At 40.1% G+C, this 15,892-nt stretch overlaps 1 protein-coding gene across 1 annotated transcript in view; it reads left to right on the forward strand.

Moving 5' to 3' along the window:
• ACVR2B (activin A receptor type 2B) overlaps nt 1–15,674 on the forward strand; it is an 85,830-nt gene extending 70,156 nt beyond the window's left edge. The window contains exons 2-11 of the mRNA XM_003762522.3: nt 1,868–2,075; nt 2,588–2,697; nt 4,897–5,045; nt 5,594–5,737; nt 6,693–6,836; nt 7,047–7,195; nt 9,860–9,974; nt 11,411–11,549; nt 11,789–11,919; nt 14,214–15,674. Coding sequence (XP_003762570.1) covers nt 1,868–2,075; nt 2,588–2,697; nt 4,897–5,045; nt 5,594–5,737; nt 6,693–6,836; nt 7,047–7,195; nt 9,860–9,974; nt 11,411–11,549; nt 11,789–11,919; nt 14,214–14,408 — 1,484 coding nt within the window. The 3' untranslated portion in view covers nt 14,409–15,674. The remainder of the gene's footprint in view (nt 1–1,867; nt 2,076–2,587; nt 2,698–4,896; nt 5,046–5,593; nt 5,738–6,692; nt 6,837–7,046; nt 7,196–9,859; nt 9,975–11,410; nt 11,550–11,788; nt 11,920–14,213) is intronic.
• The last annotated feature ends 218 nt before the right edge of the window (nt 15,675–15,892 follow it).

The following is a 15,892-nucleotide window of genomic DNA, read 5'->3' on the forward strand; positions in this document are numbered from 1 at the left end:
GGAGAATGGAGGGAAAATAAAGTAAAAAGTACATAGTAAAGAACAAAACAAAATCTGCAAGGAAACAAAGAAAAAATGGATAACTCTGAACACAAAGTATAGTATTTATTATATAAGCTTTCTTGAAATGGAAATTTATTGCTTTATATTTTGAATCCTCTTTATGTTCTACTATGTCTTTGGCAATGATTTTCTTTCTTTTCTTATTTTGTATTTAAGTTAAAAATAATATTTTAAAAAAAGAAAAAGAGAAAGGGATTTATTAAATTAATCTGTTCATAAGAAAGATCTTTTTGATAATAGTATGAAGGATTCACTTGGATGAACAGAAGAAAGAAGAGGCTAAATAATATTTTAAAATCCTTACCATGTTCATAGCATATAATGAATATTAATAAACTTTGTGCATAGTAGGCATTTACTAAATACTTGTTGATTAATCACTGTGCTACAAAATGAAACAGTTCCTCCCCTTGAGGCACTTGTATTCTGCTGATTCAGGCAGAAGGCAAGGAGAATCAGTATTAGTATTAGTGAAAGTGGAATGGGCCAAGGGCAAAGTGGAGAACTAGATGTGAGACTTCATAACTGAATGAAAGATTTTGGCCTTGATAAATTGGGTGAATAGTAGGACTACTGAAGGAAGAATCCATTGCGGAGTAAAAAATTGAGTCTGAAGTGTTAGCAGAATACCCAGGTGTAAATACTTTAATTACCACCTCAGCAGTTGGAAATGAGTCATTATTTTGGAGGAGAAATCAGGGCTACAGATAAAGATTTGAATCGTATGTGTCAACTTATGGTTGAAGTTGTGGGAGTGAAAGATATTGTGAAAGGATAAAGTATAAGAAGGAGGAGAATTAAAGACCAGGAACAGGACCTCAGGGAATACCCTTTACAAGAGTTGGGAAGAGGATCAGAAGCTAGTGAAGGAAACAGAGGAGCAATTAGAGGAATGGTGTAAGCTGCTCTTTTTTTCTCCTGTTTTTTTTTTTTTCTTTTTATCCTTATTGTCTAACAGCATCTATGCATAGTAGGGACTTAATAAACATTTATTGGTTCATTGATGCTTTGAAGAACACCAATCAAGTGTAGTTTTTCTCTGAAACTAACAGAAATCAGTATATCTAAAAGGAAGAGAGGGAGTGAGTAAGAATTCTGTTCTGCAGATAGAATGAAAGTCATTGGTGATATTTGGAAGAATAGTGAGTAGAATGTGAAACAGCAAACTGGACTGAGTTTGAAGAAATAAAAATGAGTATAGACCATTTTTTGGCCTTGATATTGGACTGTGAAGGAGAGGAGAGGGATGGAGATAGTAGGTACACAGGGAGATCTGATCATCTTTGTAGGCATATGGGAACAATCTGGTATAGTTGCACCTAATGGACTCATCTTTACATTATGTTTCTTTTTTCCTTTTATTTTTTTATTTTTTCATAATTGTAACTTTTTATTGATAGAATCCATTCCTGGGTAATTTTTTTGCAACATTATCCCTTGCACTCACTTCTGGTCCGATCCCTTCCCTCCCTCCACCTGCTCCCCGAGATGGCAAGCAGTCCTATACATGTTACACAGTTACATTATGTTTCAATACAGCTCATATTGTAATTTATGTTTCTTTTTGTAGTAGACAAGAGTAGGTTAAATAGAGTGATAGATATCACTCTATTGGGGGGAGACCCCCCAAAAAAATAAAACCAGGAATGTCATAGAAGGGAGATGATGTAGGAAACTCCCCAGGAGGAACGCAGTTGAAGGAATTATCTTGTCTTATTTCCCTTTCATCCCTGGAGGCTTAAACTGTGGGACCCAAGGACCTCTCCTTTATCAACCATCTTTCCTGCTTTTCCTTTCCCTGCAGGTCCAGGACGTGGGGAGGTTGAGACCAGGGAATGCATCTACTACAATGCCAACTGGGAACTGGAAAAGACAAACCAGAGTGGTTTGGAACGTTGTGAGGGGGAGAAGGACAAGCGCCTTCATTGCTACGCCTCTTGGAGGAATAGCTCCGGCACCATTGAGCTCGTGAAGAAGGGCTGTTGGCTGGATGACTTCAATTGTTATGACAGGTACTGCTCCCCTCCCTTGGAGATTCCTCCCCAGCTCGGTCCCCACTGCTGCAGCCAGATACAGTTCTCTTGGTCAGAGAGCCGTCCGTCTTGGGGGAAGAGATGGGACCTCTTTGGGATACTTTGGAAGGATTACCTGGGCTCTTTTCCATGCCTCCCCTTTACCAGATTACAGAAACCTTTTGTTGGGAATATTCCCATCCTCTCCTTGAAAGCTCAAAATTTGTTTTCCTTAAAATCACGAAGTATTATATGTCAGTGTTTCCAAGTGTGATTTTGATGCTTAGCCATCAGCAAAGTGGCTCTCAAGGGCTACTTCTCTTCCAACTGTGAAATGGAAGTAAACACTTGGGAATTAACACTCCACATGGGGCAGGCCTTCATCTTCTCAGCTTCCCTCTCTCCCTCAGCCCCCAGGGGTCAAGGGTAAGTGCTTAGAATCTAATGGACTCTAGGAGGAAAGTCTGGATGGCTTTGATAATGTATGCAATTTCTCTGCATCTCTGTCACAGGCAGGAATGTGTGGCCACTGAAGAGAACCCCCAGGTCTTCTTCTGTTGCTGTGAAGGAAACTTCTGCAATGAAAAGTTCACACATTTACCTGAGGTCACTGGCCCCGAAGGTGAGAGAAGATGGGGGCACTGACTTAAGGGCTGAGACACGTAGGAAAGATCTGAGCCCTGAGGAGTCCAGGGGGCTGAGGTGGTAAATCCAACCAGAAAGAAGAGGGTATGGAGGGAAACAGAGAGAAAATAATTGACATTTCTACAATGCTTTAAAATTTGCATGCACTTCATGTGCATTAGGCCATTTTAATTCCACAATAGACCTGTGAAGTGGATACTTACTTACAGGAGTTATTATTCTCTCCATTTTCCAAAAATCAAGGATCTCAGAGCTTGTGGCTTACCATAGGAAAATAAGATAGGATTTTGAACATTGGGCATTTTCACTTCAAGTATTACATTCTGTACACCCTGCTGTCTCTCCTTCCCCGGGTTCTGTGGTGTCTCATTATTCTACAAGATTCCTGTTGCTGAAATAGTCAGCTCCGTCATCAATAGTGACTTTCATTCTTCACTTAATTTTTGAGTTGCTGCTGTGACTGCATGACTGGACTTGGCTCAGGGAAAATTTTATTTTGGGGTGTGTGAGGCCATTACAGGAATAGACAATGATGCAGTCTTTGCCCTCAGGAAACTGACAGTTTAATTTTAAAACTACTAATTAACAAAGAGAAAATTTTCTTATGGATTAAATTTTTAAAACTAATTCATATTGTTTTAGGGCTGTTTAGGGTACACATCAAAAACATTTTTCTGTGTACAGTGACTAGAAAAATAGTATTGTAATAAAACTGAATCTCTGCTTAAGATGTGTGATAGTCTATTACATGTAGTTTGTTTTCTTTTAAATGCATATTACATTTAACTTGCCCTGCTTGTCTGTCGTCCCTTTTTCTATTCCCGTCTATGTATCTTAAAAATGTTAATTGATGCCTTTCCCTTTTTTTGGCATTTGTGTCACTACCCCTTTCTAACAGTACCCCCAAAGTAAAAATAAAGTCCTTTTTAATAATAAGTATAGTCAAGCAAAAATAAGTTATGGATTTAGTTTCTTAAGTATCATTTGAAATTAGAGATTTCAACTGAAGCTTAGAAAATTTATTTCTTAAGTGGAGATTTTTGTTTTATTTTGGAGGGTGGGTATTGCAAATCACTTCAAACAAGCACAGTTACATACGTAGTCAAGGGAAAATACCAAAAAGGAGGAGATTGTTTTGAAAGGCTCCCCTGAAGTCCCACTGCTAAGGATTCAAAGCATGAGCATGATTATAGGTTCTCAAAGACTATGCTAGTATAAGACAAACTTTAGATAGATAGTACCAAGCTAGAGATGTTTCATGGGCAGCCCTCTTAACAAAAACTCTGTCTGTGTTTGAAGGACCCAACCAACTAAACTTAAAAGATGTTCTTTTCCCAAGTGAACATGACAGAATGGGTTTTTAAGCTACAGCAATTACCTGAGGATTGTCTGCATTGGTGAAAGGAGTGTCTGCCTTTATGAAATCACAGATCTTTGAAGTAGGAGAATATTTCTAGAGAAAGGGGAGTGTTCTTTGTCTAGTGAGACTATTAAGTACTCTACGATCTTACCCAAAGACAAAATTCTAGAATCATAAATCTGGAAGTGGAAGAGATCTTCGACAACATCAAGACTAGCCTCATCTTTTTATGAATGAGGAAACTGAGGTTAAGTGGTTTGTTCAAGATTATACCAGGATGAAGTAGATAGAACACTGACCTTGGAGTCAGGAATACTAGAGTTCAGATCAGTTACTTAGAATTTGTGTGATCCTGGATAAGTCAATTAGAGGCAGGATTTGAATTTAGTCCTTTTTTTTCTCTGATGGTGATCTTTCCACTAGATTATCTCTCCTTTTTTTTTAGTATAGATGATCTGCTCATTATTGATTGATATGCATCCATCTGTACCATTTTTGTGGGAATAAATATGTATCTATGGCTTTTATATTTTCTAATATCTCCCTCTTTACATAGATGTACCTGATAAATACTTGGGAATAAGGCTCTCGCATGTATTTCCTACTCTGGGATTAGAACCCTGGCAATAGGACATATCAGGTCATTCTGCAAGGACTTTCTCCAAGCTGAGTGTGGTCTTTTGGTAGCCTTGCTAGTCTCGAAGAAAAGGCTAGCAAGATGGAACCTTGAAGTCTGAAAGAGGAAACAGGATGCTGCTGTGGTTGTGAGGGGACAGCTGCTTCCACCTGTGACCCAATCTTTCTCTCCCTCTGCAGTTACCTATGAGCCACCCTCGACTGTCCCCCTACTCACAGTACTTGCATATGCCTTGCTGCCTATTGGGGGCCTCTCTTTGGCCATTGTCATTGCATTCTGGATGTACCGACATCGAAAGCCTCCCTACGGTCATGTGGACGTCAATGAGGTACTCGGGGGAACTGAGGAAATAGAGACTCTTGGGGAGAGAGATGAGGGATGGGGTCTTTAGGAATTAAGAGAGCATACTTAATTTCTTCCCCTTCCAGGGAAGAGATTTCTCCAGGGTCTTGCTTTCCTGTGTCCATGCCTCTTTAGTATTTATGGACACACTTGTGTTTTTCACCTAGACAATAGTGAAAATAAGCACTCTCTCCAATGCCCTTCCTACTTGTTCCCTTCCTGAGTCCCCATAGTCTGTTGTTGAGGTCCATGAGCCAGAGAAATCCTCAGTAAGAAAATTGAAGCCTTCAAGTGGCTTGCCTATGTTCATAGGGTAGAACATGAGAGCTGGAGGGTGGAGTCGGGATATGAACCCTGAACCCCAATTTCTAGTCGAGACTTTGTATACCTGGGGAAGTAGCCACGTCAAGAACCCATAGACATCATCCTGAGGACCGTGGTGTGTTGTTAACCATTGAGAGTTCATGAAAGGGAATGTTTTGTGGTTCCATAGACTTTTGCACTCTTTTCCTATTAATCCCTTTGTTATTTTAGGACCCGGGTCCTCCACCCCCTTCACCACTTGTGGGCCTGAAGCCTTTGCAACTCCTGGAGATCAAGGCCCGGGGACGTTTTGGTTGTGTCTGGAAGGCTCAGCTTATGAATGACTATGTGGCAGTGAAGATTTTTCCATTACAGGTAACAACAAATTTTAGATATTCTATTTCTAGGCAGACACCCAACAGAATTCCAGTGTTAATGGTGATCAAGCAAGATAATAGCTGTAAGGCACAGTAGGCAGCATATAAATGCTTATTCTCTTTCTCCCTAATTCCATGTGAGATATGATTAGGGCCTGAACTAGGATGGAAGAGGAAGAGAGATTGAGAGAGAGGGAGGAAGAGAGAGTGTGTGTATAGAGGGAAAGGTACAAGAGAAATATGGAGGTAGAACTGAGAGAAGTGGAAGGATTTGGGGCAGCTTGGTGGATAGAGCCAAGGAGAAAGAGAATATCCCAGATGAAGAGCGTTCATTAGTGTTCACTGATGCAAAAAAAGTCAAGGAAGACAAGAATTGAGGAAAAGCATTTAGACTTGGCAGTCAAGACATTTGGAGAAATTTGTTTGAGTGGATGGTGAGGTAAGGACTGCAAGCGGGCATTGATCAAAATGGAGGCAGCTGGTATTAAAGACTAAAAGGTTAGCATTGAAAGAGAGAAGAGCCACCGCATGAGGGGTAGCAAATCTGGCTTAGGGAGACCACCGACCCTATTTGTAGGTATTAAGGAAGGGACCAATAAAGGTATTAGGGATTCTCAAAGTCACAGAATGAGAATGGTGAGTCGGCAAAGGCTTTATATATTACTTCCTTTCTCCTAAATGATCTCATGAGAATATACTTTCTGGCTTTGGAGATAGAGAAGGATTTATTCTCCCAGATGCTAGTACTTTCCCCTTTCAGATTGCCATGCACCCAATATTTACATGTTGTTTCTTCCTATATTCCAAGTGCTTATTACAGTGCCTTCCACTTCATAAATGCTTAACACGTGCTTGTGAATGTACTGGAAAAACTGGGGGCCAGGAGAATTAAAGCACTACTCTAAGAGGATAATTCCTCGAGGTCTCAGAGCTGAATATTCTCTGCCCTTTAGGACAAACAGTCCTGGCAGAGTGAACGGGACATCTTCAGCACACCAGGCATGAAACACGAAAACCTGCTCCAGTTTATCGCAGCGGAAAAGAGAGGTTCCAACCTGGAGGTGGAGCTGTGGCTCATCACAGCCTTCCATGACAAGGTGATCCCACCCGCCTTCCCCTTCCCCTAAGAGAACTCATAGCTTCTGTCCTCCTCTGTCCCTTGGGTTCTGGGACAAGGTGATCCCCTTGCCCTGGTTCCCAGTCCCAACTCCACAAAGCTGAGTCTGAGCTCTTCTTATGGGTTTAGTTTTTCTAGCAAGATGCTCCCCTTCCGGGTCCCTGAATCCTTCCTTTGCTACTTCTTCCAGGGTTCTCTCACTGATTACCTAAAAGGGAACATTGTGACCTGGAACGAGCTGTGTCATGTAGCTGAGACCATGTCCCGAGGCTTGTCCTACCTGCATGAGGATGTGCCCTGGTGCCGAGGAGAGGGGCACAAGCCAGCCATTGCCCACAGGTATGTAGAGGAAGAAGGGAGGGATAAGGGGCTGGCATGGAGCGGAAACTGGGGATTGGCCACGAGCTGCCATCTGCCCCCAAATGCATGCCGTGGTCGGGCTTTCTGAGGAGACTCGAGGGAGGCGAGTTAACCAGCCCCACAAAATGTCTCACCGGGGGGATTGGATGGGTTTGATAACTTCAGTAAAGCCTTCTCTTGCTGCTGCTGCTGCTGACTTAGAAAGACACTGAAGTCAGTTCTGTTTACTCTTAATTCTTTTTTTCCTGAGAATTCTTTTTTTTTTAAACGTGGTAAAAAGTATATGTAAATTCAATATAGATGTATGTATTTATATAATTATTTTGCTGCATAAGAGGAATCAGATTAAAAAGAAAAAAATGAGAAAGAAAATAAAATTCAAGCAAAGAGAAGTGAAAATGCTTCCTTGTGATCCACATTCAGTTCCCACAGTTCTCTCTCTGGATGTAGATGGTTCCCCACTCTTAATTCTTCATCCACTCCCAGTCTCTGCTCTGGGCTGGCTTTCAGAGTATGGCCATAGCTGCTGATTGATTCCCAGGTGCCCTCTAGTGGCAATTTGGTTTCACTTGATGTTTTTAAATTAATCAGCCCATGCTAGTGGAGGGCTTTTTTTCTTTCAGTGGGTGGCCTTTATTCAGGGTTCAGTATTTCTATTGGAGGAAAGGTGAGGAAGGAAGTATTATCGAGGAATCTTCTCTTTTGCTTATTTAGTGTTCCCCAAATTCTGGGTGGTTTCTGGGCTCTGGCAGGGAAGGTAGTGAAGGATGTAATTTATCGCTTTCCCAAGTATTCAAAGAGAACTTGTAAAATATCCAAGACTTTGGTTTCATATCCGTTCCTAAATCTGTGTGTTAAGCAATGGGTTTTATATGAATAGTCACAATATTTGTAGGTACACTTATATGTGCATTTCTATATGTGCCATAGAAGTTAACAATTTTAGCTTTAAAAGGACCTCAGCAATCATCTAGATCAAATGTTCTTAACTTTTTTGTTTGTTCCTTGGCAAACTGGTGAAACCTGTGGACCACACCTCATAATAATATTTTTTAAATAATTGAAGGGAATACTAAATTTTAGTTAGTGATTGCTGAAAAGAAAAATGTAATTTTTTTCCTTTCTAAATTCACATAATCCCTTAAATCTATGAATTCTAGGTTAAGAACCTCTGAACTAGATCATCTCCCCCATTTTGCAGATGAGGAAGTTGAGTCTTGAGATTTGCTCATTGTCATACTAGTAAAAGGACTGCCAGATCACAAGGATGACTCAGTATTTATTACACTGTTGTTATATTAATTTAACTTACCTGTTATCCATCCTGAAACATGATAAGAGTGCTACATTTAGGCTCCCAAGTCATGGATTTCAGTTTAACACTAACTAGTTGTATGACCTCTGTCTGGGTCTCAGTGATCACCAAAGTCATATGTGGGACAAATGATTGCCCCTCCACGAAAGGGGAGGGCTGTGTCTTCATTCAGGGGAATTTCTGTGAACTTCCTTCTAGAACTTATGTCTTTATCCAGTTAAAGAAATGAAGGGATTCAAATCATCCATATTTTGTATCATCATTTGGGACTTGAGAGCACTGAATGAAGGCATGTTGGGAGGGAACAGGAAAGGGAAAACTTGGTATTTGGGGCTGATCTGTACCTTTTGACTGCAATGATAATGCAGTTGGCTTTCAGATACTCTTATATTTTTTTTCTTAGTAGATTTATTTTTTGAAAAAGTTTTAACCCTGGACCCCATATCTCTAGACCCATCGTAGATAGGAAATGCAGTTTTAGTTGATTGGCTTCAAATTATATATTACATCACAACAAATAGATATCTTTATCTTATCAGTCAATCAGGAAGCATTTATTAAACTCATGATTTGTCACAGACATTGTGCTAGGGGATTAGGAGATGAATATAAAAATAAGGCAGCCTCTGACCTCAAAGAGCTTACATTCTGAGAAGGGGAGTCAATATGTTCACAATAAATATAGTAAATGTACAAAAAAAATTTGCAGTTATTTAGGAGTGAGGGAACTAAAGTCTGGGGGAAATAAAAAGGCTTCGTGAAGGAAGTGGGGATTGGGTATAGATGGAAGTTAAAGCGGTAGTTAATGTCTAAGAGGTAATGGGGGAAAGGGTGAATAACCTGTGTATGGGGGAACACCCATCCACATAAAGGAATGATGGAAGGCCCATGTGTGATGAAGCAGGAAAAAAACAAAACAAAAACAAGTTTTTTACTGATGTGTGAATTGTATAGAGAAGGCTTCAGGTGTTGAAGGAAGTTCCAGAATGAGACAAGATTAGTTTGGAAGTGAGAGTCATGAACAGGGCCAGAAAGGGAATGAAGTCTGGCCTTAACTCCCCCACAAAAGGGGAGACTCTTAAGAATTCACCAGTGGGAGAAGGGAATGGGCTTTAGAGGGAGGGGTATTACAAGCTGGGGTGGGCACAGGGGTTGGATATTACACAGCAAGGAAGCCCCAGGAAAGCTCCAGTATCAGCTTGGAATTCTCATGAAGCCCGAGTTCCAAGGCAGTCCTGCTACGTTCAAGACAGACAGAGGAGCAGCTTGGGGGATTCGGTGGGATCCCTGTGAGGTCTCAGCTTAGCTTCTGTCCTGACTTCTTCCAGGGATTTCAAGAGCAAGAATGTCTTACTGAAGAGTGACCTCACAGCGGTCCTGGCTGACTTTGGACTGGCTGTGCGGTTTGAACCAGGAAAGCCTCCTGGGGACACCCATGGGCAGGTGAGAAGGGAGGAGGGAGGTCAGGGACAAGGACTGTTTTGTTTGACAATCAGGCTTACAATTAGCTCTCACTGCCAAACCCCAAGTCCCTTCCTCTTCCTGTCAACCAGCGTGTCCTTGGTGTGGAAACCAACATTAACACCCACCTGAACCCGATAATACTGAGAAGGCTATCTGTCAGATGAAAGTCATGTAATAGATTCTGAAATCAGATACTAATGTCTTTGCAATTATGTGAACTCTCCTGGATACTAGTTGCATGGGTAATTGAAAATTAACTATGTAGCTTGTCCCTGGTAATCTCAAACACTGATATCTCTCTGTCTCTCTCTCTGTTCCCTCTCTTTGTTTGTCTGTCTTTCTTTTTGTTTCTGTCTCTGTCTTTCTCTCTCTCCTTTTATGCAGAATACCTGGGGGCTGGACCTTGGGCAAAGGGTATATCCTAGCAAGCCGTGTCAGAGGCGTGACTAATTCTTATCTGTGCAACTTTCCTCTAAATCCTATTAATATCTACCATGCTTAAGACTGACTATTTTTGTCCAAGGCACTTTGACCTTCATATTATCCTGGAAAAAGAAAATTAAGTGGGAGAGGGCAGTATAATACACAGTGGGACCTAGGGCAGTAGCTCAAAGAATTCCCGAGTCATCTATCTGTTACTCATCTTCTTATGGATCATAGTAGCCTATCGAACAGTAACTATCAAACAGCTGGCAAATTTAGGCTCAGGCAACAGGGGAGAATAGGCAGAAAATACAGATCAGCTCAAGAAAAAATAAAATTAAACAGATAATTTCTGCTTCCTCCAGTAAATAAAACACATTACATTTTTCTTTATTCATGATTTAGTTTAATATTTATTTTTCCCAGTTACATGTAAAATGATTTTTTACATTGGTTTTTAAATTTTGAATCTTTCTTCTTCCCTCCCTATACCCCCCATTGAGAAAGCTCATGTGAAGTTATGCAAAACATTTCATAAAAATCATAACATAATATGGAATATTACATATTCTAAAGCCAAATAATATTTTTGAATGATTCGTGATTTTGGAATTACCTTGTCATTCATTACACCATTCAATGCAAGAAGTGACATTCTTGATTATCATTGATCCTGTTGACATTCTTGATGATCATAGATCCTATAAATAATGAGAGCTCATTCTCTTGCTGTGAATCATAGAATATTATAGCTAGAAGAGACTTTTCAGGCCATCGAGTCCCAATGTGCTCATTTCACAATTATACAAAATAACTTGTTCATCTCTAGCTTGGTGACCGAGGCAGGATTTAATCCAAGACAGTTCTAACAATACAGCCATTGTTCAGTCTGCTAAGCCACTTGCTTTTCATTCTAAATCTTCCTACCCCCGTTTCTGTAGCATATCCTCCTTTCCCTTCTCACCCCCTACTTTTGTGGTCTATCTAACTAGGTAGGAACCAGGCGGTACATGGCTCCAGAGGTGCTGGAAGGAGCAATCAACTTCCAGAGAGATGCTTTCCTGAGGATTGATATGTACGCAATGGGGCTGGTACTGTGGGAGCTGGTGTCTAGATGCACAGCTGTGGATGGTGAGTGTCTGATTATCTGTGGGAGGGGGTTTGCTTTGAGCTCCTGATCCAAGAATTGTGTCTTTCCTACACATCATGGACTTTGTTTAGTGCCCGATGCAAGGCCATGCCATTCTAACCTTGGATCTTATGCTGATCTGCTAATGACTGTAGTGATAATGGCAGTTAAGGTAGGATGAATAATGGGACACCCCCTCGAGGCATGAACCAGGACCCTATTTTGTTGCCTATTTTTGCAGGGCCTGTGGATGAGTATATGTTACCTTTTGAGGAAGAGATTGGTCAACATCCATCCCTAGAAGACCTGCAAGAGGTAGTGGTGCATAAAAAGATGCGTCCTGCCTTCAAAGATCACTGGTTGAAGCATCCTGTAAGTGTCTCTTTCTTCCTCCTCCTCATTTCCTTCTCTGTAGTCCCCAGCCAGGTATGGCAGAGGGGAGATGTCTGGTTTTATGACTTCCTTTATGACATTACTTTAAAAGGTTTGTCTTATTTCATCATGGTAGGGATGAACAGCCTCAAGTTGTTTTCACCTAAGAACCGGATAAAAACAAGTGACTCTTTATAGTAGGAAGGCTTCTGATTATAAAAATTTGTGGTTTTCTAAATTTTCTATTCATAGTAGGAAGGCTTCTGATTATAAAAATTTGTGGTTTTCTAAATTATCTATTCATCGCATCTAGAACTTGACCTTAAAGATCTATTACTCTAATTCCTCATTAACTGGTAAGGAAACTGAGGCTTATTAGTTAAGGGAATAAGACATTGGTCCCACAGGAAATAAATAAATGGCAGAGCTCATATTTGAATCCAGATTCCCCCAATTTTGAATCCAATGTTCTTTGCACTCTGTCCAGAGAAGGAAGAATGAATTGCAAATGAGTTGATGATAAATTTTGAAAACTGATTACTTTCTTTTTTTCTCAGTTAATAGTATTTTATTTTTTCCAGCTCTATGTAAAAATTATTTTCAAAAATTTTGAGTTCTAAATTTTTTTCTCCATCTCTTTTTCCCTCACCCAAGCAGCAAGCAATTTGATATAGGTTTCACATGCACAGTCATATTAAATATACCTTCACAATAATCATGTTGTAAAAGAATCAGAACAAAAGGGAAAAAATCACAAGAAAGAAAGAAAAAAGTGAAAATAGTGGACTTTCTGCATTCAGACTCCTTCATTCTTTCTCTGGATATGGATAGCATTTTCCTCATGTGACTTTTGGAATTATCTTAGACCAGTGTATTATTGAGGAGAGCTAAGTCTATCATAGTTAATCATCTTTCAGTGCTGCTGTACAGTGTTCTCCTGGCAGCATCAAAAACTGATTATTTTGTAAACATTAATTTCAACTTTTTTCTGGACCTCCTAACTTTATTGAGTCTGTAGAAAGAAGGCATTTGAGTCAAGATCATATTGGTCATTTGCATTCATCTCTTAACTCAATGGATCTCTCCCTTCTGTGTGAGTGTGTGTGTGTGTGTGAAAGAGAGAGAGAGAGAGAGACAGACAGACAGACAGACACAGGCACAGATACCGACACAGACACAGAGAAAGATGGAGAGAGACAGAAGGAGAGAGATGAGATAAGAAGATGTTTCCTGGGCTTCTTGTGTGTTGTTCTTGTTCACTTACTCACACACATGCTTTAACTCCGTTACTGTTCGTTTTCTTTAACAAGAGGAAGAAAGTCCAGAGAAAGATGATTAAGATGATAAGGCAATTGAAAATTGCGCCATATGAGAATTGTTTGAAGGACATGAAACTGTTTAGCCTGGAGAAGAAAAGGTTGGATGAGAATATAGGAAGATGAAAGCTGTCTTCAAGTATTTGAGGGATTGCCATGAGGAAAAGGGATTTGAATTGTTTTTTTTGGTCTCAGAGGGTCAAGCAAGGAGCAATGAAAGGCATTGGGGATAGTTTCTCAGAGGGGCAGCTTGATGTAAGGAAATACTCCCCAAGAATTAGCACTGCTCAAAAGTGGAGTGGACTGGCTTGTTGAGGAGACGGTGGTAGTGAAAATTTGATGAGTATTTGGGATGTTATAGAGGGGATTCTTCTATCTATAGATAGAGTAGGTTAGACCTGAATCGCAGTGAATGTTCTAGAATCTGGGGAGAAAGATATGTAAGTAGTGGAGCCCTAGACACATGTAGAAAGGTAAGAGTATGACTGGAGTATGTGACTTCATTTCTCCATAGGCTGTCTATGGCCATTTAATACCTTCTGTTTCTTTCACATCTTTTCTTTTCCTGAAAACAGATTAGATTCTCTTACTTTTCATTGTCAAATCTAGCAAGTTTTTAGTTTTAGCATTATGTGTTCTCTGTGCCAGGAATTGTGCTAAATTCTGAGGACACTGAGAAAACCAGAAAAAAAAAGCACAGATAATCCCCAACTCATTTTTGTTAGGTTTTGGAGTGATTATATTATGATGATTGTTTTTGTGTAACATTTCCCTTTCTAATCATGTGTCTCCCAAGCCGTTTGCTGAGTACACATGAACTGAGTAGAGGGGTAAAGGAAAGAAGGCATTGGGTTAGTCACTTCTTTGGTACGGTTATTCTTGCAAGTCTCATCAAGAGATGAGTTTGCACCAATTGACAAGACTGTGTTGAGGCATTTTCAGTGAGATTAATTTCTCTTTTTTCCCTCTTGCCCACAGGGGTTAGCACAGCTTTGTGTGACGATCGAGGAATGTTGGGACCATGATGCTGAGGCCAGACTTTCTGCAGGCTGTGTGGAGGAACGGGTGTCCTTGATCCGCAAATCTGTCAATGGCACTACCTCGGACTGCCTCGTCTCCCTCGTGACATCTGTCACCAATGTGGACTTGCCCCCCAAAGAGTCGAGTATCTAAGTCCTGGGTCCTGTTTGTCTTTCCAGACTCAGTGAATTTGAAGAAGAAAAAAGCTAAAAACAAAAACAAACAAAAAAAGAACCATAAAAACCAACGAACACATGAATGCAGCTGCTATTTTATCTTGACCTTTTTATTATTATTATTATAATTATTATTATTATTATTGTTATTTTTTGATTGGATCAATTTTTACCAGCATATTGTTCTACTGTATTGAAAACAATGGACATCTCAGCAAGCATTCAGGTCCCGACTTGTGAATGCAGAAACGGTGTCCGTGCCGCAGAACCTCAACAACCTCGTTTTCCGTTTGTGATTCAGTTTTTTAGGTTTTTCTTTGTTGGTCTGTTTTCTCCGCAGAACATCTGTGACACAAAGAAACCCATCTCCCATCTTAGGAAACATAATGCTGCAAACTTTGGAGGAAACTTTAAAAGACTGTTACAAAAGACACCTTTCTCAAAAAAAGGTGTTTCTTTCCCCAGTCCACCCTTCCACAATCTCCCAGGCCCTTAAAAAATTTTTTTTTTTCCCTTTTTAGACAGTGAGCTTCAAAAACAGCAGATGTGTCTTTTACGGATCTAACGGGTGTCATTATAATGGAGGAAGAACCAGGAAGAGGATATTAACTCCTGAGATATGGGGGTTGAAAAGGGGAGGTTGGTGCTGGGGGTGGGGTAGGGAAGGGCGTGACGGACTTTTGCAGCATTTGGAGAAACATCATTTGTTATGGAGCTACTTCTCAGGTAATCAGTGAATGAGGGGAAGGACATTTTGGACACAGAGCATTAATAGCAAACACAGAGTTTGGAGAAAGCACTTCAGAAAGCCTCAACTGTTTTTTGAATACACAGGCAACGTTACTTCTTATTTCTTCCATTATCTTAAGACTTCAGTATAAGATGGATGGGAAGTAAAAGGAAAATGAATTTCTTTCCTCCACTCCAATCAACTTTCAGATAAAATTCACTCTCATTTAAGAAATGTAATTCTTTACCTTCCCTAAAATAATCACGAGTAGTTAACAACTAAATATAATTTTTTTTTTTTTTTAGAAAAACACTGTTTTTAGTTCATTGTTTTTTCTTAAGATGGATAAATTGAAGGAACTTTGCCCATTCCTTGGAAAAGTTAAAGGAATGACCCCACAGGCACAGCCTGAACAATTACTTAAGACCATTAAAATAAATACAGTAAAATTACTAGCTCTTTAAGGAGAGATTTTTATCTGGAGGGAGGAAGAATGACCAGGGCCTTTGGCTGTGGACCACAGCACTACTTCAGCACCCAGGAAATAGCAGGATGATGATGACAATTTGATGATGGTGGTGGTGGTAGAATGATTTAAGAGCAGCCACCGTGATGATTTTTAACATCGTTTTTCCAAGTGGCTTGTTGATATGGCTTTCTCTAAACCCTGTAATGAAATTTTGTCTTAAAGTGGTGCATATCTTAAATACCGTTATCCTATTATGCCATAA

Source organism: Sarcophilus harrisii, chromosome 1 (genome assembly GCF_902635505.1).
Source record: "Sarcophilus harrisii chromosome 1, mSarHar1.11, whole genome shotgun sequence".
In the NCBI taxonomy this organism is placed as follows: Eukaryota; Metazoa; Chordata; class Mammalia; order Dasyuromorphia; family Dasyuridae; genus Sarcophilus; species Sarcophilus harrisii.